Here is a 22,917-nt window from a genome sequence, read left to right as displayed (position 1 = left end):
TATCCAAGTAGCTGTTGGCAGCCTTAGAAAGGACCAAGCTTACCTCACTGTAACATGCTAAGCATGCATTTAGCAAAACGCTGTAAAACTGAATAGTCATTACCTTCAGACACTGACAGAAACTGATTCCAGATGTATTTGAGTTCTACACAAATTTAATAACTATCACAGTACCTAAAAAAACCACAGTAAGACTATCTTCTGGTTTAAAAATGTTTATTTAAAAGAACAGGAGATCTATACCCAGATGGTCAGGAGAAAAAACAAAACAAAAAAACCAAAAAATCCCAAACTCCTCAGTTTTCCCCCCAAAACCATTATGCTGCAATTTACCTTTCCCTTAAGTTTCAGTCTCAATGATTTTAAAAAAAAAAAACCACCACCCCCCTTAACTTTGATTTCCTTTTTCTATGCTGTTAGTACCTTTCACTGAAGGGTTGCATGGGATGTGAGAAGAACCCACAATAAAATTTATTCACAATATACAGGTATAAAAATATCTTGCTTAGGATTCAGTATTATAATTTAATAACTTTTTGGTGTTTCATAGGTATCGGGGAAAGGTACAGACACATGTCCTGATCCTGTTACAAGAGGTAGAATGCCAGCATTTGGTACAACATTCCAGGAGAGAGTCAAAGTAATGTTCCTGTTTCCCCTGCAAAAAGCAATAAAGACTATCAGCACAAATACTCAAGTTAACCAATTTAATTAATAATAAATATTAAATAAATTAGGATAAAAATTTTTCCTGATCCAGAAGTATTTTCAGATAAGACTTTTTTTTTTTTTTTTTTACTGTTACCTAACTTCTTTGGAGTTGAGTGCACCACAGAACAAATTCTATACAGACAAGAATACTGGAAACAGAAACCCAGAAGCCTATTACTCGTATTAGCAGTGTATCTTCTAATCTACAGAAGAACCAGGATATCTTGTATCCCAACGTCATCTTCTAAGAATCAAACTACAAAGATGCAACTGACTGACAGAGTATCAGATAGAATGTAGGCACTTTACCACAGCAACAAACATACATATAAAATGCAAAATATGCAACTAAAACCAAGGCACCATTAATAACAAGAAGAATACAAAAAGATTTACTTACTTGAGACCATTTCCATCATCAAAGAAAAAGTACTTTGTCTTCATGTCTTTTAAGAACAGCCTTGGGTTATCTCCTCTCAACATGATCTTGTCCCAAAGGACCACCTGGTTTAGAGCCTAAAAATACAATTGTAATTAAGTCAGCAAGGTACCTTACAAGACCGTATTCAGTCACTGGAATTTCATAACATTATTCATCTAAAAACCTGAAGTTTAAGTACATGCTTGCAATCCACAACTCATTTAACAAAACCATGCTTTACAGGGAGGGAAACTAGTACTACTACACACAAGTGTGGCACAGAATAAATGGAAACAAAGAACATTTCAGTAAAACAGGAGAAAGCCGTTTTTTAAAAAAGTCATAAGCTTTCAAAGACTTACAAAGTATGATGGGTTTTCCTCTCGAATTGCAAAGGTAAGTCGCTTTTTAAAGCAGTATTTAAACTTTGTTCCAAACAAAGAACTTGAACTGAGCTATTATGACACTGCCTAGGTATTTAACATTTTTTCAGCTTCAGTGGAAAAAATCTCTACTTGAACTGCAAGTGTAACCCCAAGAATTGTATGCACAATTCAAAAGATGCATCCTAAATTCTTAAGTATTTGAAAATTTATACTGTTCTTTTAAGTAGTAAGGCCCTAAACAGTCTTATTTAGTAGCTTATAGAATAACTTAGAAAATCGTTTCTCAGTAATTGTGAGAGCTAGTGATTTAAGTGAAAAACACACCTAAAAGGTAAAACAAGACAATGAAGTCCCAGGCCCTAATCAAGAACCCTAAAAACCATGAAGTAGATACACAATGTCCAACAGCACATATAAAGTAACTATGATATTTAAAAACCCTAGCAAGATAGTTTTCTGCAGCACATTAAGAAAAAACTCCAAGCCTTCACTATATCTTTGCACTATGACCATAGTAGCTTAAACTAGAATTCAGTGGTACCATGACAGCATGGTGTTTCATTAAAATTATTTCCATAAGCTGTTCCACACAGCTCCTATCAGACCAGTGAAAAAAGCCTTCAACTATTCAAAATGAAATATCAACAGCAACCAATTTAAAGGAAGCAGCAGGGCCAATCACTTTGAGAAGTATGACAACGTAACATAAATGTATTATGGGGCTACAGCAACTGCTATAGGCAAACACTTTGGTGATATATGAAGAAAAGACCGACCACGCCTTGCCAGACCAAAAGCCTCTATATCTTGTTTCTAACAGCAGTCAACTGCAAAATGCTAGGGAAAAGTAAAACAGACTGAGCAAATAGGTTAACACACTATTTTACATACCACTATTGTACATGAAAAACAAGGCATGTGTTACTTTTCTCCCACTCTACTGGGCACATACTAAGATTTCTCAGAGTGAACATCCCACCCTGCAGTTAAACTGTCATGAAAATAACAACCATGAAGGCCAGTAAAAACAGTCTGGGATAGTAGGAAATGCTGGTGCCTCAACTGTTCCCAGCAGAACTTCAGAATGTTGAAAATAGCTGCAGAACAAAATGGGTAATTGCTTCAACTTTCTTTTTGATACTTACATTCTTTCTCGTTGAATATTCTGCAGTCAAATATAGAAACAATTGTTTAACATTCCAGTCAAATATACTCTGCAGATGTACGTGAGTCAAGAAAAATACCGTACTGTATAACCTTGTTTTATTTTTACTAGATCTAAATAGACTATGATAATTACAGTGAGATCTTAAATTTTGACATACCTCATCTTATTTATAAATCAGAGCACTTCCAGGAGTTCTAACAAAGATTTTAATCATATTAAAGCAACAGGCTTTCAGTTGGTCTGTAGGGGTTTTTGTTGTTTACTTATTTATGAAATCTAACAGCTATTTCCTCCATTCATTTAAGAGTTCTATATTTGACAATGCAAGCTAGTAACCACAACCTACTGCTAGGCAATCTATTATAAAACCTTCAACATAAAAAGCAAGACAGAATTCTTCAGTAAATATCTTCAAAGCAATTATTCTATCAAAGAACCTGGTATCCAACTGTGGATTGAGATACAATAGCATTAAACAATATATAAATACAAAATCGGCAGAGTGTAGAGTTCAAAGAGCCTGTAACACCCACATTAGAGAAGTTAGTAGGTGGGAAGTATTTCATATTGCAAGTGACACCAGGAATTAGCAGATTTAATTACTTGCTGACTAAAAAGAAAATCAGCTTATTAGACTGGAACAAAACTCTGCTCAGATTTTTGATCAACAGTAAAGAACTGATGACTGCCATTTGAGACTGTCAGTATAATAAAGCTGATATTCTAAATACTTGTCTGTTGTTTATTTAGCAATAAAATGCACCATGTGTGACTGCTAAGGAAAAGACCTTTTAACTCACAATAAAGATCAGCTGTAACCTGTTATATCACAGTCCTCTTTTTTGCTCTACTTGCCACTATCTCAAAAAATAAAGGGATTCCGCAACCAGCCTAAAATCTGTTCTATGTTGTTCCACTCATCCCAAGACTGAATCATGTTTTTAAGCCTCTAATTCAAAAATCAAGTAAGGAACGATTTAAATAATTAACTACTGTTGCTGCAAGAATAGCTGGAGCTATTTTACTTGAACATTTTTCGTCATGTAACTCAAAACAAGATTTGGAAGATCTCCTTTGTGGGATTTCTTCACACTTGATAAAGTTAGCCATGAAATAAGTAAGCTAAAAGGAGTTCTTGAAAACTGTCTCCTTCCCTTTCCCTCGCTTCTTTTTCTATCTGTCATTTTATTTAATTCTTCCTAGGACTTTTTTTTCCCCCATCAGTTAAGAGAGCCTATGTACCAGTATCTCTTTACAAATTCTGTCAAAAAAACCCTACCAGAAAGTTGTATTTTACAGTTCTACACACTGCAAGATATACACCAGGCATAAAAGATTAAGTCAGTTTGCATTAAAAAAAACCCCCAAAACAAAAAAACCCCACAAAACCCAAAAAACCCCCCAAAACAAGCCAACAACAAAAACAACAAAAACCCCTCCTCCTACTATTAAAAGTCGCTAAAACATAAAATCTTTATGTCCACATACTGTTGACTAATCCTCACATAACAATATTTCTTTCAGAGGTCCTGTCCTGCCTCGCTCTACTTCTCCCTATATGCACTGTATACAATTCAACTCATCTACTTACAGAATTTTAGTTTCTGGTTTTAATATGTAAAAACATTTCAGAGGTAAAACTCAGGAGTTTACCTCTCCTGCCTCTAGCTGATAAAAATAATCCCTCTTATCCTGTGCAACACACACCTGCAAAAATCTGATTAACCTGTTTATCCAGTGTTCACATGCATTCAAGATTTGCATTTTGTTTGGTTTGCTTACACAATGTAGTATTCTCCAAAACACGGAAACCAAAAAGCAGAGGTAATCAATGTCTTGCCTAACAGAGTGACAAAAAACAGCAGACAGAAAAATCCCAGGAATCTCAGCCCAGCTGCAAAGCAAGGCAAAGTGTAATCACCTGAGGTAAAGCATGCTGCCTCATATTCGGTACCAACTTCTGCAGAAAAACACTGAATATTTTTCATGTAAAGACCCTAAATCCTAAGAATGATTCCCTTCTATTGTCAGAAAACCTACGCAGAACAAAACGAAACAAAAACATTCACACCAATCCTCTTTCCCCAATAAAAGCTAGACTAACAGGGCAGCAGAGAAATGCAAAAGTAAAGTTTCAAAAAGGTAACAGCAAAGAGAAAGACGCCAAAAAGTAATGTGATAAATTTTGTGGTACCTCATATGCTTCCCAAGGAATTTCATACTATTCAGTGTTGAAGATTCAATAGTTGAACATCTAAGCAAGTAAAGGATCACAATGTCTTTTTATTTTTAAAGGAAGACAGGTACTTCTACAACCTATTACGTCAACAGAACTTTGAAAGCCTCACAACAAAGTGAGTTTGAAAGGTGCACCAGAGTTTCTAGATTTAGTATGACAATCAAAATAGTATGTTATATAAACTCTGTAATTAATTCCAACTTGCTCTATGTCATCTACTAGAGACAGAATAGCTATTCCTAGTTTTATTTTACTGCCCTATGTAGAATACCACTTCTCACTGCTTTAAATTTAGATTTGAAAGACAAATTCCTACTTTTCCTCGAGTCCTGAGTATCTGAAGATTATAAGGTAACAAAAATAGATGTCAAGATGCTCTTATTTCACAATGCTTGCAAACCATTTTTTCCATTAAGGATATCTGCAGTAATGTCAAATGTGATGAATCCCAGATCACTTCTCTCTCTAGGTCCAGTGAAATCTTCTACATTTTTTCTAAGACAAAACAAAACAAAACACAAGATTATCCTTTCTCATTATTCTTCTGTCATGCATTATATAAGTTATTATTCTTAACACATATTTCTGTCATCCATTTTCTGTACTTTCTTTGAAATACTTTTGGCTAAAATATAAAAAACATTACAAAATAAAACCTGCCTTCCAGAAATTATGGAGCCCTAGTTTTGAATGACAGGCTTTGCCACCACAGTAGTCTAAGTTATACAAAAATCTGTAACTACCCGTACCTAAACTGCACTACATTTCTCTTTAGTAAAATATGTGTTAGCCATCCCCAAATATATAAAGCTGCCTGGAACACCAGCAGCACAGCTGACTGCTGACAACCATTTTCAATACTATTTTTCAACTTTCCATTAAAAAAAAAAAAAAGCTTCTAGTGCTCAGTCTCCAACCATTCTGATAAAACGGAGTTTAAGTTTGTGGTTCACACAACTTACAAGATTTTTCCCTGGAATGTATTTAAGTAGCAGTATAAAGAAAATGCTTGTTTTCTTCTATATATGGAAAATCATATCATTTTGGAAGACTTTATTATACATCCATATTTGGAGGAATAGCTGATATAGCCACACTCACACCATATTAGAAAAAAGAAACAGGAAAATAACAGAGATACAGCTGATATTTTCATATGTATTCACAAAGTTTATCAATTTACCAAACTCGGCCCTCTACAAAAAAGAATACCATAAGCAAGTTAGCAATCAGCTAGCAACCTTAATCTTCAGGTAACAAAAAAAATTATCAACTTCTTAGTTATGCTTATTCCAGTTTGAAAATTAGTCTATTAAAATATCATTTCATTAAAACTAATCTTGGTAATCTCAAAGAAAAAAACCCATATTTTTAAGTAGTATCCCCTATCTAGCACTTCATTTCTGTATCACTGCCAATCTGGTATACTAACAGGCCTCAAGCCTGGGGTCTGCAGAACTTCTTGGAACTTCCAGAGAAGCAATTAAGGTATGACACCTCTCATTAATACCAGATCTGAGCATCACGGAAGGGACTGGCAGTATACATTTCATCATAATTAGGCATTAGCATGCTACCTCATATATGTCAAGCTCACCCGAACACTCAAAAATATGCTTTTATGCCACTCCAATGCTGTTTGAAATCCTCTATCTAGTGTAAATAGGTTTATTTTCCCTGAGGTATGAAAGCGATCCAAAAAGCGATGGCAGTTCCCACTCTTCATTTGCACTCATCTTCCCTTTCAAATGCTGCTGCCAGCCATCTACTCCTGTCCTTTATCTTGGAGTAGCCCCAAAGCTCCATGAACTGCTTTATCTCACTAACATGGCCAAAACCAAACCAAACTCATCAGCTGAGTTGAAGTAGCTCAGTAAAGCATCCTATGAGTCTGGTTCCCCTGTGCGGCTCTTGTAAAGCACCATGTAGATCGAAGCAGGAGCAAAGACCTCTGCTTTCTGGTGGCAGTAGCAGCAGCTGCTCGACTGCTTCAGAAACTACAGTGCTCCACATCATATGTACTTAACTTGACCGAAGTTTTCTGTGACAGTTTCCTTTTTTTTTTTGGGGGGGGGGGTGGGGAGGAGGGGGAGGAAAGAAACTCAAAGCCACAACAAAATTGAAAAAAGGTTCCCCTGGCACAAGTTGGCATCAGTGCACTGTGTGTGGGCAACACTCTTTTCCTGTGGCATTATGTATTGCACACCTGGTGCATTTCACAAGAAGGTAAGCCTCATCAGTCTACTGTCACAGACCTCAAAAAAAAAAAAAGAAAGAAAAATATGTTACCAGCGGAAAAGTTTAAGGGAACTACTAATTAAAAAAAAAAAGGTACCAGAGAGATAAAGCGTGTTCATTTAGGTCCTTGCATCCCCAAAATTGCCAAAAGCAGTTCGCTCGACTCCCCTGTAAGTCGCCACCCCGTTACACAGAAGGCGCCCGGTGTTTGCAGCCCGGCCCGCCCCAACGCACCGGCCGGACAGCGGCACCGCACCGCGCCACACCGGCGGCGCCGCCCCAGCTCCCGCCCGGCCGGGCCGCCAGGCGGCGGAGCGCTGTCGTGGGGCTCCCTCATTGGCGCAGGCGGGCGGCGGGCAGGAAGCGGAGCCCCGGCCGGTGCAGCCGCCGGAACGGCAGCGGTGCGGCCCCGCGCCCTCCCGCCGCCGGGCGCTGCCGGCCCCTCGCGCGCCCCGGCCGTTACCCGCCCCGCAGCGGCTCCTCGGCGGGCAGCCACTGCCCGGCCCGGCCCGGCCCTCCTCCGCCACTCCCTCCCCTCTCCCGCCCGCACTCACATCGATACCCGGGAGACGGTGATGCCGACGGGCACGCTGCGTTCCTTGAAGGCGGTGGTGATGAAGCAGCCGAAGGTGAGCGCCGCCATCACGCTCAAACAGAAGGCGAAGAGCGAGTTGGCCCGGGACAGCACCGTGTTCATCTCCCCGCTCGGCCCGGCCGCCGCGCCGTGCGCGCTGCAGCCGCTGCTCGGGGAAGGCGGCGGCTCCAAGGGGCCCGGCGGCGCTGGGACGCGGCAGGAAACGGGCGGCGGAGGAAGGGGCGCGCGCACGGGCGGCGGGGAGGGGGCGTGGCCTCGCCGAGAGCCCGCCCAGCCGAGGCGGGGCTCACGCGCCTCCCGCACCGCGGCTGCGCCGGCGCTTCCGCCAGGCGTTGGGCGGTGCTGCGGCGTCCCCCGCGGCCGCGACGGGGCGGGGCTGGAGGGGGCGGAACTGACAGCCCGGTGCCTTACCGGGGGTTCCCCTGCCGGCCCCAGCGTCTGCTCCTACTGGCCAGGCGGTGGTTTTTGCGCCGCGATGCCTTTTGAGACCCGCACCCTCTCCGGCACACCCCGAACCTGGGAGTCTGGAGAAAGAAACGTGCCGTGCCCCTGTGGCTGTCGCTTATCAAAGGTGACTTTCATGAAACAGCCTGTGCGCTGTTTCTTCTGCGTCCGTCTGGTTTATAGGAAAAAAAAAAAAAAACCAAAACAAGAAAACCTGCAGACATGACGTGCCCGCTCGGTTGTATCCTGTTTAGCTGTGGGTGGCTCGTCTGTCCCGTGCGTGGCCGTGGGATGGTCCCCGGTGCCCACGCACGGCCGTGACCCTGCAGAGCAGCGTGGGGTGGAGGCGCATCCGTGCCCCTGGGAACGGCCCCCGATGGAGGGCTGCTTGGGGTTGCTGCGTGGGACTCTCACCATCGCTACCGGCAGGAGATATTCTTGTCCTAGTTCCTTCATAACTTAAGGGGGAAAAAGGGTTGTTAGGCGTTAGGGTATTTTTTGTGAGTTGTTTGCCAGCTGCTGTGTTTCTAAGGCATTCCTTTTTAGAGGGAAGTTGGTATTTGCAGCTGTGGTGGGTTTTGTGTTTATATAATAACATGTAAATAACATTTAAGATCAGGGCTTGTTTTTACACTTGATGTCTGTATCTTGCTTTCACTGGTATCGTGCCTTGCCATTCACTACTTTGTTTCCCATAGGATGTTCATTTCCACTTTATTACAAACATATTCAGCGCGTAAATTGTCTTGTCTAGAAACTTCGTTTAGTAGCTGGGCATGGACCTATTGGAGAGGGTCCAGAGGAGGCCAGAAAAATAATCAGAGGGCTGGAACACCTCTCCTATGAGGACAGCCTGAGAGAGTTGGGGTTGTTCAGCCTGGAGGAGAGAAGGCTCCGGGGACACCGTATTGCAGCCTTTCAGTACATAAAAAGGGGCCTTATAAGAAAGATGGGGACAGACTTTTTAGCAGAGCCTGTTGCAATAGGGCGAGGGTAATGATTTTAAACTAAAGAAGGAGAGATTCCGACTAGACATGACAAAAAAATTTTTTACAATGAGGGTGGTGAAAGACTGGCACGGGTTTCCCAGAGAGGTGGTGGATGCCCCATCCCTGGAGACATTCCAGGCCAGGCTGGATGGGGCTGTGAGCAACCTGATCTAGTTGAAGATGTCCCTGCTCATTGCAGAGGGGTTGGACTAGATGACCTTTGATGACTAGATGACCCTTCCAACCCAAACTATTCTATGATTCTGTGTCACTGGAATCCTTTTTCAGATGGCTCAGTGATCTCACACAGTTTGCAGGATGGGGCAGTCTTTTACCTTACTTCTCTGAGTTGGTCGAAATTTCACTTCAAATTGGTGCTAGCAAAGCTTAGCTTATGTGGTGTGGTGGTTTCTAACTCCTGTTCCTTGGCCCCTAATTGGCGCCCATTCCTACTCCCTGGACCAGCAACATTATGAGTCTGGGAACTAGAGGGAGAGAGAGTCTCTACAGTGTGGTGGGTGGTGTTTTGTTTTGGTTTGTTTTTTAATAGATTTCGCTGTATTAAGTACTCTAGGCCTGATTAACACAGATTTCTCGGGACGGACAGCAGGTGTCAGCAGTGGTTCAGTTATATTTAACTTCCTCGTGTTAGCATGTGTTTTTAAGACAAGTGAATAAATGTAGCTGTTGCTCATGTAGTTTTGGATTTATTTTAGTAGAACCCTTAAATAAATATCACTTAAAAGCACATTATGCAGGGGAAGACAGATGATGTAGTTTATTCAAGGGCTGATCTGTTAATGTTTCAGAACAAAGAAACTTTCTGTAGCTTTTTAATTACTGAAATCTCGCAAAATTAAAAGAGGACAAAAATAGTGAAATGAAGGAGCCCGTTGTGAAGGAAGAAAGGAAGAGGGTTATTCACAATAGCTGTTTGCTGGTAAGTTCCAGATTGTTCTGTGGAAAACATAAGACCTCTTCTTTTTTAAAAAATAGTGGTATAATATTCATGTCAGAAGTCACCGTCAGCTAAGTAAATTGTGTTAGTCTGAATGGATCAAATATTATAATTATGAAAACAAATTTATAGAATCATGGGGAGGCAGAAATGTTTGGGAGGCCACTTCCAAGATGTGGCGGAGAAAGCTATTCAGGATACCTGAGCAGCGTAGTCAGGTCCAGACCAGCAGAGCGCCTAAGCCATGGCAGTGCTCAGGCTGTTATTTCAAGAAAATCTGTAATTTTTCATTACAAACTAATTGAACAAAAGATAGAGATGGGATTGGGAGCAGGTCTGAAACATAGAATTCTCCCTTCTTCCCCTGTACTTCCCCAGAATTATCTGACTTTGGAATTGTGTTCTTATGCACTCTTTGATCTATTAATCATATGTTCTTTTTTTATAGTGTCGGCACTTCAACAGGATTGATGCCAGTCAGCAGCTGATGATTAGAGTAGTCTTCTGAGAGAGAGCGGCATTTCTTTCTTTGGTTGATGTATTTCTACTCTGATGTTCAAGCTAGTGAGTGATTCCTTTAATCATCTATGCATCCACAGAGATTGCCATGTGTTCTTTGTTTTTCCACTGAAGTTAGATTGGTTCTAACATGATACGCATACATGGGAGCCTCGAGGTGGCTGACAATTTGGGGTGTATGGCTTGTGAATTCCAGGTGAAGGGGAGGTGTTAACTTCAGCCCAGGTGGTAGCACCTTCATTCTTCTTGAGGCTTAAGCTTCTAACTACATTTACAGGCGAAAGTGTAAGTGCCTCTGGCATCTTTGGCTCCTAGCTAGTTAGATGAGGACCGTATAGATAACTTTTTTAAAATCTAGAACCTTCTCTATACTTCCTAAATTTTACCATAAATGTCTAAATCCTTTATTGAATTTGTCTTTCATTAATTATTGAAATGTTAACTCTTTAAGAGACAGTAGCAACACACAGCCTTTTAGGCAGCTCTGGGTATGCAGATAAAGATAAATGTGGCCAGCTTGGGGAATATTTGTCTTTATTGGAAGAGACTCCTTTCATTTAGCACTTCTTCTGGTAGGCCATTTTTACAACTGGTGGAAAGGCTGTGGCTAAGAGAAGTAGACTTTCTGGACTGCACTGAAGGGGTTTTGCTTCTACCCTTCTTGTCACCTCCATTTATTTGCTTTGGATCTACAAAGTATGGAGAATAACAAGATAAGCAAACAGGAATTTTCACTTGCCTCTGTATTCTTATTGCTAGTCCTCCAGTAAGAAAATCTCAGGGAGTTTTAAATTTCTGATTTTGAAATGAACTTGATATTTTACAACAGCGTCTCATTTAGCAGCATAAGAATGCTGCATCGGAGATGGAACCAAGTATTCTTGGCTCCCAAACCAACTCTAAGTATGTTTTGGAGCCAACATAGTTCATTTTTGGCTCCTGGCAGATTTTCTATTGCTCATTCCATGGCATATGAAGCCATTTTAGGTAAAGTCGTCTCATACATCACTGGTATAGCTGGAGCTTTCACACTTGATTGTGCTTTGCATTCTGTGGCAAGAAACCTGTGTGCTAGTGATCCACCTCATTCCCCAAGTCAGTTGCAAGTTCTTCCTCACAAAGTATTTTTATGTCTCTTGTAAAAGCACCAAGCAGACACTGTCACGCCTCAGCTTGAGGAAAAGAATGTTTTGCTAGTTCTGTCATGATGATATCACTTAACTGATGCCAATTTTAGTGGATGCAAAAACCTTTCCGATATGACCACCAGCCATGAGAGCCCACATATAGTGACATACGCTTGCAGAGTAATTTAACTCTGATACCTAGCAAGTGATGAGACTGACTTTGTAATTTCCTTTTACTAGTACCATTCATAGGCACCAAAATATACTTTACACATAAAGGAGACAAATAAAACCACTTTTACTTAGTCTAGAAGAAAACCTGGCAAAACTTTGAAGAAAGGGGATATAAAGGTAAAGGAAACAGATGATTTCACTATTTTTAGAAACAGTTTCTAATAAAGAAAAAACAATTCAGTTAAATGGTTTAAAAGAATAAAAGACAGACTATAATGTGGAATAAAATCAGTTTTGAAAGAAATTCAAATTGGTGACAGAAAACATTCACAACTCAGAGATATTATTTCAAGCAAACATTTCACTTTAGACTAATTGACAATCATCCCATCTTGATGACATAAATTAAAGGCCTTACACATAAATTAAAAATTACCGTGGATCCAAAATAGTGTCATAAATCCATGTCGTATTAATTCAAACAGCTGAAGAGGTCTGTCCATGTTTCAGAATGGCAGAGAAGTGTTAGTTACAGATGCAAATCTGGTCTTTGGAAGACTGTTAGTTGAAGCAAACTTTCTGTCAAGTTCATTTCTCATGTACTATCTGTGTATGTGACGAAGACCAAATCTGCACATCATGGCTCTTCTGGGATTTGATCTATTTATGTATTTATTTATAGACAGTTATTTAATAAGAACATATGACATTTTTGCAGTGTATTAAAGAAAAGATTAACTGTAAAAACTGCAAAAATACCAGGTTCGGTTACATTAATTCTGATTAATAGCGTGTTTTCGCCACCTACTAGAGAAATGAGAAATAGCAAAGTTACTTCTGTCAAGCGAGTTCAAATATCAAAATCATAGTAGCTGTAGTACCACATACCTAAGGAAGAGGGTGAGTTAGTTGCTTAAGAAGGAACCCGTGAAGTTCTAGACGTGGTTGGTGATGAAAACATTTGTTTGGACCCAAGAAACAAACTGTACAAAGGGAAAAAGATGCAAAATAGGGAGGCTCTTAAAAGTTTCACTGATACAGCCATATCAGTACATTGAGCCATCAAAAATTCCAGCTAAATATCTGTATTAAGAGGCAGCTTGTATGTACATTTTGACATTACTCTCCCCTCATAGTTTGCTACAACTTTTTAACAGGAGGTTACTATCTCTGTAGTAGAATGGGTGGTAGAGGGAGTGTTTTTTTCAGTGTGAAGTCCAGCAGGTTAAACTCATCAACAGTTTAAATTACCAGATTTTGAACTGAAGTGGCTGAATACCCATACACATTCCTTCCTGCTGATTTCCAGGAAGGAGAAAGAGGGTCAGGAACCTTTAGCTGAGGAATGGAATGGGCAGCTGGGGGTGGTAACTTTTTGAACTCCTGGGGGACAAGACTTGCTAGAGTTTGTCTGTCAGCAGGCAGTGTGTGTGTGCCTGCTGTCTGACACGTTTCTGGTTTTAGTAATGTCTCCAAGTACGCACATGACGTATTTTGGAATATTCTTCTATAATACTCTTAATGATTGGGTTGTGTTAGGTATCCAAAGGGGACTGCAATAAATACTATAGGACAAACTTACTATGTTTCTTAGCATGACTTAGGTTGAATTTACTTGTAAGCACGTCAGTTATACCTGCTTCCCTTCTGTACAGAACTTTACTGTCAGTGATCAGATGGACTGGTTAAGCAGATCAAGCATGCTCATATGATAATGTTGCTGATAGCAGGGATTGTTTGATATTAGACTTGTAGTTGAAGTGGAATCTATCACCATTGTGAGAAGCAGCTATCCAGTGGGTGTATAACAAAGTGATATGGCTTTAATATTTCTGGGTGTTCTTTCAAAGAACTGAGAACGTTAGAAAACTGGAATTTCATAATCGCTTAAATATCTGGGTTACTTTTTATGCTTTTAAATACATGTGTTATAGAGAATGCCTGATATGTCTAGAGATACTGACTGATATTTAAGTCCTTGACCAGTAATTCCATTCTCTGGAAATCCAGATATACAAGTCTGTATATTAGAACTGTGTTCTAAGATAGGAGTGGTATTTTCAACGGACAGGAAAGACAAAACACCTTAATAAAACCAATTTAAATTCTTTAAAAGTTAGCAGTAAAATTAGCAAACTCTCCATGATATTACAAATGAAAGGTTGCATCATTCATGTACCAGAAGAATTTGATTTGTGTAGAACCTAAACTATATCAGGGCAATGATCTTAATACAGTGGAGGAAAAAAAAAAGTACTACTATATCCAGCCAAAAGCATGAATTTGGACTTTCTGGACCAGTTTGAGAACTGATGGAAATAATGTGCTACACCAAAATACAGAGAGAAACTACATATGTAAGAAAACTTGTATAAGATAAATACTTGTGCGTTAAAGCTTTTTAAATGAACTGGTGAGTTTCACAGTGTTAGAAGAGGAATGGTGTCAAAATACATAGCTGCTCAGTAGTGTCAAAAGTCAAAGCATGACTACTAAGAGGAGGAGGGTGACATATTTTGCAGCAGTTATTCTGATTTTCTCTGTTACTGGAGCATGTCCAAAGAAGGACAACAAAGCTGGTGAAGGGTCTGGAGCACAAGTCTTATGAGGGGAATCTGAGGGATCTGAGGCTGTTTAGCCTGGAGAAAAGGAGGCTGAGGGGAGACCTTATCGCTGTCTACAACTACCTGAAAGGAGGTTGCAGCGAGGTGGGTGTTGGTCTCTTCCCCCAAGTAACAAGCAATAGGATGAGAGGAAATGGCCTCAAGTTGCGCCAGGGGAGGTTTAGATTTGATATTAGGAAAAATTGCTTCACTAAAGGAGTTGTCAGGCATTGGAACAGGCTGCCCAGGGAAGTGGTGGAGTCACCATCCCTGGAGGTGTTTAAAAGGCATTTAGATGAGGTTCTTAGGGACATGGTTTAGTGGTGGACTTGGCAGTGTCAGGTTAATGGCTGGACTAGATGATCTTAAAGACCTTTTCCAACCTAAATGATCCTATGATTCTATGACACTTAAGATGTCATTGCATTGCATTTTGGAAGAGATTTTTAGTTGAAGTCTTTAGTTGGGTGATCAGGAGACTAGCATGAATTATGACAACTGCAGAAAACTGAATGAAACATAACTTGGATATCAGTTATAACTCCATGCTGCTTTGTTTGTGTAGATTCTGGATAGACATAGCATTAAGGTACTTCAGGAAGAAAAGCTGCAAAAAGGAGATGTAGGCCTTTCATTTGCTTATTTTACAGTGTTGTGTTTGCTTCAATTGGCAACACAACTCCTGGATTTTTGTGCTGAGAATGTGGCTTTGACATGTGGTTGAATAAGCCTGTAGAATTTTTAAGGATAGCAGCAGGGTGCAGTGAAAAAGCAGTTCAGATCTGAACCGAGCTTGGTCATTTCTGGACCAAAGTTTGTGTTCTCTCACTTTTCTTCTTTTCATTCCCCTAAAACAGTAGCACAAGGTCTGTACTTTTGCCATGTCTTCTCTTCATATTTTGCAAAGAAAGAGTAGTGTCTGGGTTGTGATAATGGGCTTGAGTTCCTGTTTGGAAAAGGACTCAGCAGCTGTTGGATGGCTTCCAGTCACTCCAGTTTCTGAATTTCTTGTAGCTGTCAGGTAAACACGATTTGTTTCTTTTACTATGCCTAAGCATAAATGCATAATATTCTTAACTTATGAAGGATATTATTGAAAAGAATATTTAATATTTTTTGAAGATTGTTTTATGGCATGTCTGTCTTTTTTTGACTTACCTTCAATGTTAACTTAAGGTAACATTTTGCATAACAACATATATGAGCAAATGCATTTTAAAATAGTTGCTCTGTGTCTAGATTTATTCAGTTCAAATGTTTTGAACAGGAAATAGTAGAAAAAATAAATTAACATACATCAAAGAGAAAATGACATAACATTCATTAACTTCAGATGAGTCAAATAAAATCTTAAGTACTGAGGATTAGCATTGCATGCACCTACTAAAATACAAGTCAGGATCACTAAGCAGGTCATTTTTCATGCTGAATTAAGACATTGCCTTTTTAGTAGTTCAGGCTTCTTAGCATTTTTGAGTCCTTCAACAAGCATTACATGCTTACATCAGAAACTTGGTAGTAGAACTATTGGCTTCTTACTGTTTTTATTTTAAACTCTTTCTGTTTTGAAGTCATTATTTTAGAAGTTTCTCCTGGTGGGTTGTCTGTAATGCATAAAATAAGGTAATCTTCAAAGCACCTAGGAGTTCCTGTTCCTCTGCCTGGCAGCCTGTGTCATTAAATTATCTTCTGTTATATTTATTATTAGCGAGAAGTTTCAAACCCAGGATGACTATCTTAACTTCTTGTGTATTTTTAACCAGTTCTCTTATATGTGGAGAAAGACAAGCAGGTGAGGTTTCATACAGATAATTCCTTATACTGTATTGCATATCTTGTCTTTAAAAAGACATTTTCAGTTTCAGATGTTTAGGTCCATGTCCAAAATACTGAAGGAAACTATTAAGACCAACTGTAACAGAACCTGTGCTGAGTATAATTACTCTTCTGCAGCCTATATTAATATAATTTAAGGATATTACTTTAAAAGATTTAATTAGAAATAAGTGTATTTTCCAGAACTAGACACACAGTGTATGCTATAAAGAAATTGTATTTCTCAGGGTTTTGTAGTCTTTAGTATTAAAAATTCCTTCAAAGATAACTTATCACTTGTGTTATTTTTCTTATTTATCTTGTCTTACTGAAAATTAAGCATGCCAGTCTTCTAAAACACTGAGGAAAAACTGACAGAATAAAATGAAGAGTTTATTAATGTGGTTATGTAATTAATCATAGGAGACCAAGCATACCTTTTTCTAAGTTTCTCACTTAAGTTGTGGATGAATTGCACTAGATTTCACAATTTGGATTAGTGTAAAACAGGTGCCACTGCTGAATACTTTATTTCTGCACTTGGCCACTCCACAGTAAGGCATTAAAGGGCAGCTGCTTTGAGCACTGATGTTTGAAATTATCCACTTTATATAGTCATTATAAATGGCAATATTGCTATCTTGACTATACTGGTTATGTTCTTTAGAAATGATGACTGACCAAGCTACCTTAAAAAGGAATTTAAGACCATAAACTCCAGCATTTGAAAAAATTAAATGGTTTTTAAAATTCAAACAGTTAATCGGCATAAATGGGGAAAACGTGCTAGAGAAATTATTACATTGTTCTTGTTTTATTTGCTGGGAATATCCCAGTATGTCAAGGTAGGGGAATCCTTGTCTGTTGCAGTATTACTATGTTCTTAAAAAAACAAATGAACAAACAAACAAAAACAAACCCAAAAGCCTAATATTGTTTAGCTGCAGTGTAGCTTCGTGCTGTTTTCCTGTGTGCTATGATAAAACCTTAAATATTATAGTAGTTGCTATCCTTTCTGTAGCCACTAAGTGAATGAACACTCAATATTTAATTTTATTTAGGCGTGCTATCCAAATTTTGTATTAAAAGAAAAATTATTAGATAGCTAATTAGTTTCGGTATAGTTTTCACCAGATTATCTGAGTGTTTAGTTATCAGCGATGAAATCATCTTCAGAATACTCCTCTTGAGTGGACCTTTTTTATGCTCTTTCATGGCATCACATTGACTTTATTTATTTACTTATGCTTCTGCCTTCTGATTTCTGTTCCAACATCTGTAGCTTTCCGTTCCTGTATCTCCCATCCTGCATGGGCTTACTCTCAGCTATTTTATCTTCAAGTCTCAGTATTCACATTGTTGAGTCTTCTAAAATGCCATGTGAGCATTAACATGGCAACAATTGTTCTGTTTTCATGACTGGGTGCCTGGTAGCGTGGATTTGCCAACAAGCTGTAATGGCAATTTCTATAGAGCTTTAATAGCCATAGGTTTGGATAAACTTGGTTGTTCCTGAGCAGCTGGAGGAGTTTCCAGTTAAGCTGGCACATATGAGCTGTAGAGCTTTAAAAAAAGAAGAAATATTATTGGGAGAGTAATTCTGCCAGCTTCTTATGAGTATGTGTGAACGGAAATTCTCAAAACTCATTATTCCTTTCATTTTTATGTAGTTTATGGCTGAGGAGGGACATTTTTGAGAGGATGGAAGACAAGTTTTGATACAGGAATAACCCTCCTGCTCAGTTTTCTTTTTGTTTCTAAAAGCAAAAGTTTTACAGATCAATGAGGATTTTTGAAAGATCGCTTACAAAGCATTACATGCACCCAAAGCCTGATTTTTGAAAGGTTTTTGTTATTTTTTTGACACTTAATGGAAAAATTGAACCTGAAGAAGACAACCTAACAATTGAGAGATTTATTTTCAGTGATTTATCTACTGCAGTTAGAAGAAGCAGAAAACAGTATTGTAAGAGAAAGATTAACTCTGAGTGCTGCTGCGAACTCCAGCTGTTATTTATAGTAATTGCTACTTGGATTTTTGCCTCTACAAAGAAAGGCTACTTTGTTAATTAACAAAACATGGGAGAAGTTCAGATGAGACAGCACAGTTACTAGATGATGCAATGTGGACCTAGGAAAAAAAAAAGGGTCAGGTAAAATACTGTAAAGAAGAAAATGTTTTAGCATGAGATAATTATGATTCTTCCTTATTCTGCATGGTAAATTTGCCAAACAGGTACTTAAGGTGGCTGGGGAATTCTGTGGACTGATGGAGTTAAGCTTAATAATACTAGCAGAAATATGGAAGAAGAAATTCCAATACTGGATGTGTTACTAAGGAAAATATCAGTTCTGTTAATGATTGAAACGGAAATTGGCAGTGGCTCTCAGAACATAATGCCTATTTATCCTTATGGAAAACATGACACCACAATTCAGTGTCAGATAACAATGTGCCAAATATAAAAAGGGATTTTCATTTGGCATTTTAAGTACTCACTCTTGCTTCTAACTATGGTATGAGGAGAGCAGTTCCTATTCTGGCTGGATGAGAAAATGTCTATAAATGAAATTTAGGAGAAAATGCATGTATTTTTTTCACAGAGTAATATAGTTTATGGTATAAACAGCTTTTAAGTTGCCTTTTCTGTTTACTGTTTTGACTTTTATGTGGATTAAGTTTTTTTCAAAGAAAAAAACTGAATGTCTGTTTCTCTCAAGATAAGCACAATTCAGTTCCTGTCTGTTAAAAATCTTGATATTTATTTTCAAGCACATATCATTTTATGACTGTCTTTTCTTCATTTGTATAGGTTTATTTGAATGTAGTTTCCAGCAAACATTATAGTTTCTTACACTCCTGGAGCCAAATGATAAGAGGTTCTTTGTTTTGCCACGTTCCTTTAAGAAATATGATTTTGTATCATATCCTTCATGCCTGTTGTGCTGTTCATTGAAGTCTGGGGATCTGTGGGTGCAGTGACATTTGGATCATACCCTCTGTTCCTGATGGACAGTTGCCAACATTCTAAAATGTGGTGTGTGTTTTTTTTTTTTCTGACCATCAAACAAGAGAATCCAGGATAGAACAGAAAGGGTGTTTCAGTTTAAGATTGCTGTGGGTAGAGTATTTTAAACTATAGTTCGAGATGCTATTTCTTTTATTTAAAAGGAAATATAAACATTTAGAACAGGACCCTTTCCTATGCTGCCGTGAGTCTTTATTTTAGGGTTATAGCTTACTGAGGAATCTAGTTCTGTCCTGCAGCTCCTCAGTTTGTATCATGTTGTGACACCATTAGGTACTCAGCAATTAATCACACTAATGGAACAACTTGTGCATAACTGCTGATGACTGTGAGTAATAACTTTATGGCATATAAGCAAATTAATTCTTAAAAAATCTGAGGAATTTAGATTCCCCTCTCTAAAACTGACCAAGAAATAAAGCCTCTCGTGTCATAGGTTTAAAAGAATACGATGCAGCACAATGAAATGTGTATCATAAGCATTAGAAATTTTCCATGTCTTATATTTACCATTGCATTTATTTTATTTTAATTACATTTTAATCAGTTTAATTGTAGGTGACCCAAGATCTTATTTATAAAAATATCTAGCAGTTTGATTCTTAAAATCTCCTCTGAATACTGTTTATTGTGTAATGCTGTAAGCCGTGTATACTGGATATTCTCGTTCAGCCTGAACAAAATAATAAGAAACTGTCAAAGCAGGTATATATTAAATCTCAGTTTCTTTATTAGTATGTATTTAAAGCATTTAATGATGTGGTTTTAGTTTTGTAAGAAAAAAATACTAGTCTGACATAAAATGAAGTAGCACAAAAGAGCAATTTTACTTAAGAAGCAGGAGAACTTTTTTTAGCAAAAACTGGTTACCTGAGTTACCTGGTTTAGTACATGAAATTGTAGTTCTTAATAATAATACTTTTGGCACTGTATTTTTAAACGTGTATTAATAGGGTAAATAAATGAATTAGAAAAGCAGAATTTGGAATGAAACAGACCTTTTAAGTGGAACAAATACAATCCAGGGTCTTTGAACCTGTGTCTGTTATATTCCATCCCACTTGAATATCAGCAGGCTAGCAGGAGCGGTAGTGAACTCAATACTATGTACAGTATAAATAATCGTCATATTTTGAGCAGCAAGCATCATGACCAGCTGATATTTTCGTTCCTCAGGACCAGTTGTTCCCAAGACTGCGTGGCTAGAGCCATATGATCTTATCAACACATTTGAGAGCCCGACCCAAACACTGAGAGAGATTTTGCTGCAGCAATGACTGTCATAGAAGAAAGTCGCCCTTTTGCCCAGCAGCTATCCAATGTCTACTTTACTATACTTTCACTTTTTTGTTTTAAGCTTTTTGTGAAGATCAGCCTCGCTATACTTAGTCATTTCTACATTGTGAAAGGAAACCGTAAGGAAGCAGCAAGAATAGCTGCTGAATTTTACGGAGTTCCTCAAGGACAAGGTATATTTGTACTTACTATCTTATCACTACTCTTTGGGATTTTTGTTGTTACTGGGTTTTATCCAGGTAATCAGTTATCTGCTAGCCTCATTTGTTTTCAGTTTGTGAAATGATATGTATGAGTGTTTATTTAACAAAAAAATATCTGCAGTAGTGTTGTTAGATTATTTAAGCTTTGGTGGGTTTTTTATTTTGTTTATGTTTGTTTGTTTGGGTTTTTTGTTTGGTTGGTTCTTTATTGTTGTTTTTGTTGTTGGTGGTTTTGTTAATGTTAAGTTCAGAATAAAACTGAAGCATTAGAGCCAATATCCTGTTAGGAGAGAGGCCTATACTTAAGATGGCTGTATTTAAGATTGCTGAATACTTCCCAATCTAACACTATTTTCCCAATCGCTTCTAAGGTTTCCCAGCTTACCGATGCATTGTTGAAATTTTCCATGCTTGGCATGTGATTATTCTACAACACTTTAGTGAAACTAGTCCAAATATTTCTGAGAATTATTTCTTGCTTAAGTTAAAATTTTCTTAAAATAAGTTATTTGAGAAGATATAGACCTTCTGTACTTCAAAGATAGTGTCTTAGCACATAGCAGGAAGCTTATTGTTTGTCAGGGTGAGCTTTTGAGCATCTGTGTGGAAACCCATCAACTTTCAGTAGGTTGAAAGCTCTTGTGAAAATTCCTTTTTCTGTTTGCTCACACAGAACTTTGGTAGAGCTGGGCACTACTGTTCCACCAGACTCATCTGTGGTGAGCCAAGACTGTTTTCGTTCAGTCTTTTTTTGGGTAACAGAACACAGAAAACTCTCTTCTCAAGTGTGGCATCCTAGCGCACGGCTGAGCCATGCTTTTGCTCAACTTGGGATCCCTGCTACCTCACCTGTTTTTATTGTTGTTCGTTGTATTCTGGGAGGACATTGCATTTGTGTTAGGCAATGGAACAGGAAGACTTGTCTTGCCTCTTATTGCCTTCACCATTCATCCCTAGGTACCATGAACAAGAAGTAATAACACAAGTTAAATATAAAAAGAGAAACTATAGAAGCGAGCCAGAAATGGCTTCAAACCTGAAGATCTTTTCTGTCTTCAATGTTGGGACAAAAGCTAGACATTTTGTGTGTATGTGTTTAAATTTGCCAACCAGAGAGGCTTACATCCCAAAGCAGGAATTAGCTTGCTTTGCTGAAGGTTTACTTGAGGTGGGTATATATCATGTGTTCACTGCACAATTTAGAAAGTTCTGAAACCTGACGTTTTTACATCTGAATATGTTAATGACATAATTTGAACTACTATGCTTGTGTGTTTGTGTGTGAATATCTGTACAGATACATATATATATGTGGGAGTGTGTATGTATGTACTCATTACAGTAGGTTAGCAAGGACTGACTGTCTGTCTCACTGGCAAAAGTACTCATAGAGAATGTGTTAGCCCTCTCTTGAAATCAAGAATTTTTTGTCAGAAACTGCTGGCTGCCTCTAAGGCGGCTCATTCTGGGAAGAATGACGCAGAATCTGAGTAAGGAAGGAAGAAAACTGAGGAAAAGCTAGAGGGAAAGGAATAACATGCATCAGGTTGTAAAGCAAGAGAGTCTCTACAATGCTACCAGTTGCTGAATCCAGGAGACTTTAGCTTGGTCATTTGTCAAATGTCTGAACTATTATATCTAAATAAATGTATGTTCAGCATTCTAGTAGCTGGGCCATGCAAAACATGAAAATATATCACTCTTGCAGATTACTGTTTTTCTCAGGTAGCAGAGGTTTATATTGATTTAAAAGCTCAAACATATGGCAGAGTTTCTGGTTTTCTGCTTGTTTTATTAAAAGAAAATAGCTAATGCAACTGTTTTGTGCTTAAACTGTACTTTCTACAACTCAGCACCGGTGTGTCTTAATTTTTCTCTGTCCAACTCACAGTGTTTGTGTCTGGATCTATAACAATCCTAAGCACATGCTCAGCTAGTGTTACATAATCTGTAAATCTAGCCATTTTTTTGTGATTAACAGGACCAATCTTTGCTCTTTGGG

General features: G+C 38.5%; 2 protein-coding genes and 1 long non-coding RNA gene across 5 annotated transcripts in view; 1 reads left to right on the top strand and 2 right to left on the bottom strand.

Annotated features, from left to right (window-relative positions):
- Positions 1-497: 497 nt before the first annotated feature.
- Positions 498-7,978, bottom strand: SPCS3 (signal peptidase complex subunit 3). The gene is made up of 5 exons (XM_065634495.1): positions 7,718-7,978; positions 5,347-5,420; positions 2,664-2,740; positions 1,112-1,227; positions 498-658 (listed from the first exon to the last, which is right to left on the bottom strand). The coding sequence occupies exons 1-5, from the start codon at positions 7,858-7,860 to the stop codon at positions 526-528; spliced, it is 543 nt and encodes a 180-aa protein (XP_065490567.1). The 5' UTR covers positions 7,861-7,978; the 3' UTR covers positions 498-525.
- A 2,639-nt stretch (positions 7,979-10,617) lies between these two features.
- The window catches only part of ASB5 (ankyrin repeat and SOCS box containing 5), a 37,804-nt gene continuing 25,504 nt past the window's right edge, over positions 10,618-22,917 (top strand). The window contains exons 1-2 of one of the 3 annotated variants that reach the window (XM_065634492.1): positions 19,673-19,744; positions 20,593-20,885. In XM_065634492.1, the coding sequence (XP_065490564.1) occupies positions 20,690-20,885 (196 nt within the window). In that variant the 5' untranslated portion in view covers positions 19,673-19,744; positions 20,593-20,689. Of the gene's footprint in view, positions 10,714-19,672; positions 19,745-20,592; positions 20,886-22,917 lie in introns of those variants that run through there. The other 2 variants (XM_065634494.1, XM_065634493.1) reach the window with 2 other exon arrangements.
- LOC135988492 (uncharacterized) lies at positions 12,211-20,502 on the bottom strand. Its single transcript, XR_010606159.1, has 2 exons — positions 20,415-20,502; positions 12,211-15,586 (listed from the first exon to the last, which is right to left on the bottom strand). It is a non-coding gene; the product is annotated as an uncharacterized LOC135988492 (long non-coding RNA).

This window comes from Caloenas nicobarica, chromosome 4 (genome assembly GCF_036013445.1).
Source record: "Caloenas nicobarica isolate bCalNic1 chromosome 4, bCalNic1.hap1, whole genome shotgun sequence".
Taxonomy (NCBI): Eukaryota; Metazoa; Chordata; class Aves; order Columbiformes; family Columbidae; genus Caloenas; species Caloenas nicobarica.
This window is presented reverse-complemented; position numbering and strand designations above follow the sequence as displayed.

Bases quoted from the DNA above. Each gene is read 5' to 3' on its own strand.
- SPCS3 (XM_065634495.1), bottom strand. From the start codon at position 7,860: ATGAACACGGTGCTGTCCCGGGCCAACTCGCTCTTCGCCTTCTGTTTG. The intron at 5,421-7,717 runs GTGAGTGCGGGC...GTTTTGTCTTAG, and splicing joins ACCGTCTCCCGGGTATCGAT to AAAAAATGTAGAAGATTTCA. The intron at 659-1,111 runs GTAAGTAAATCT...TGCTTTTTGCAG, and splicing joins GATGATGGAAATGGTCTCAA to GGGAAACAGGAACATTACTT.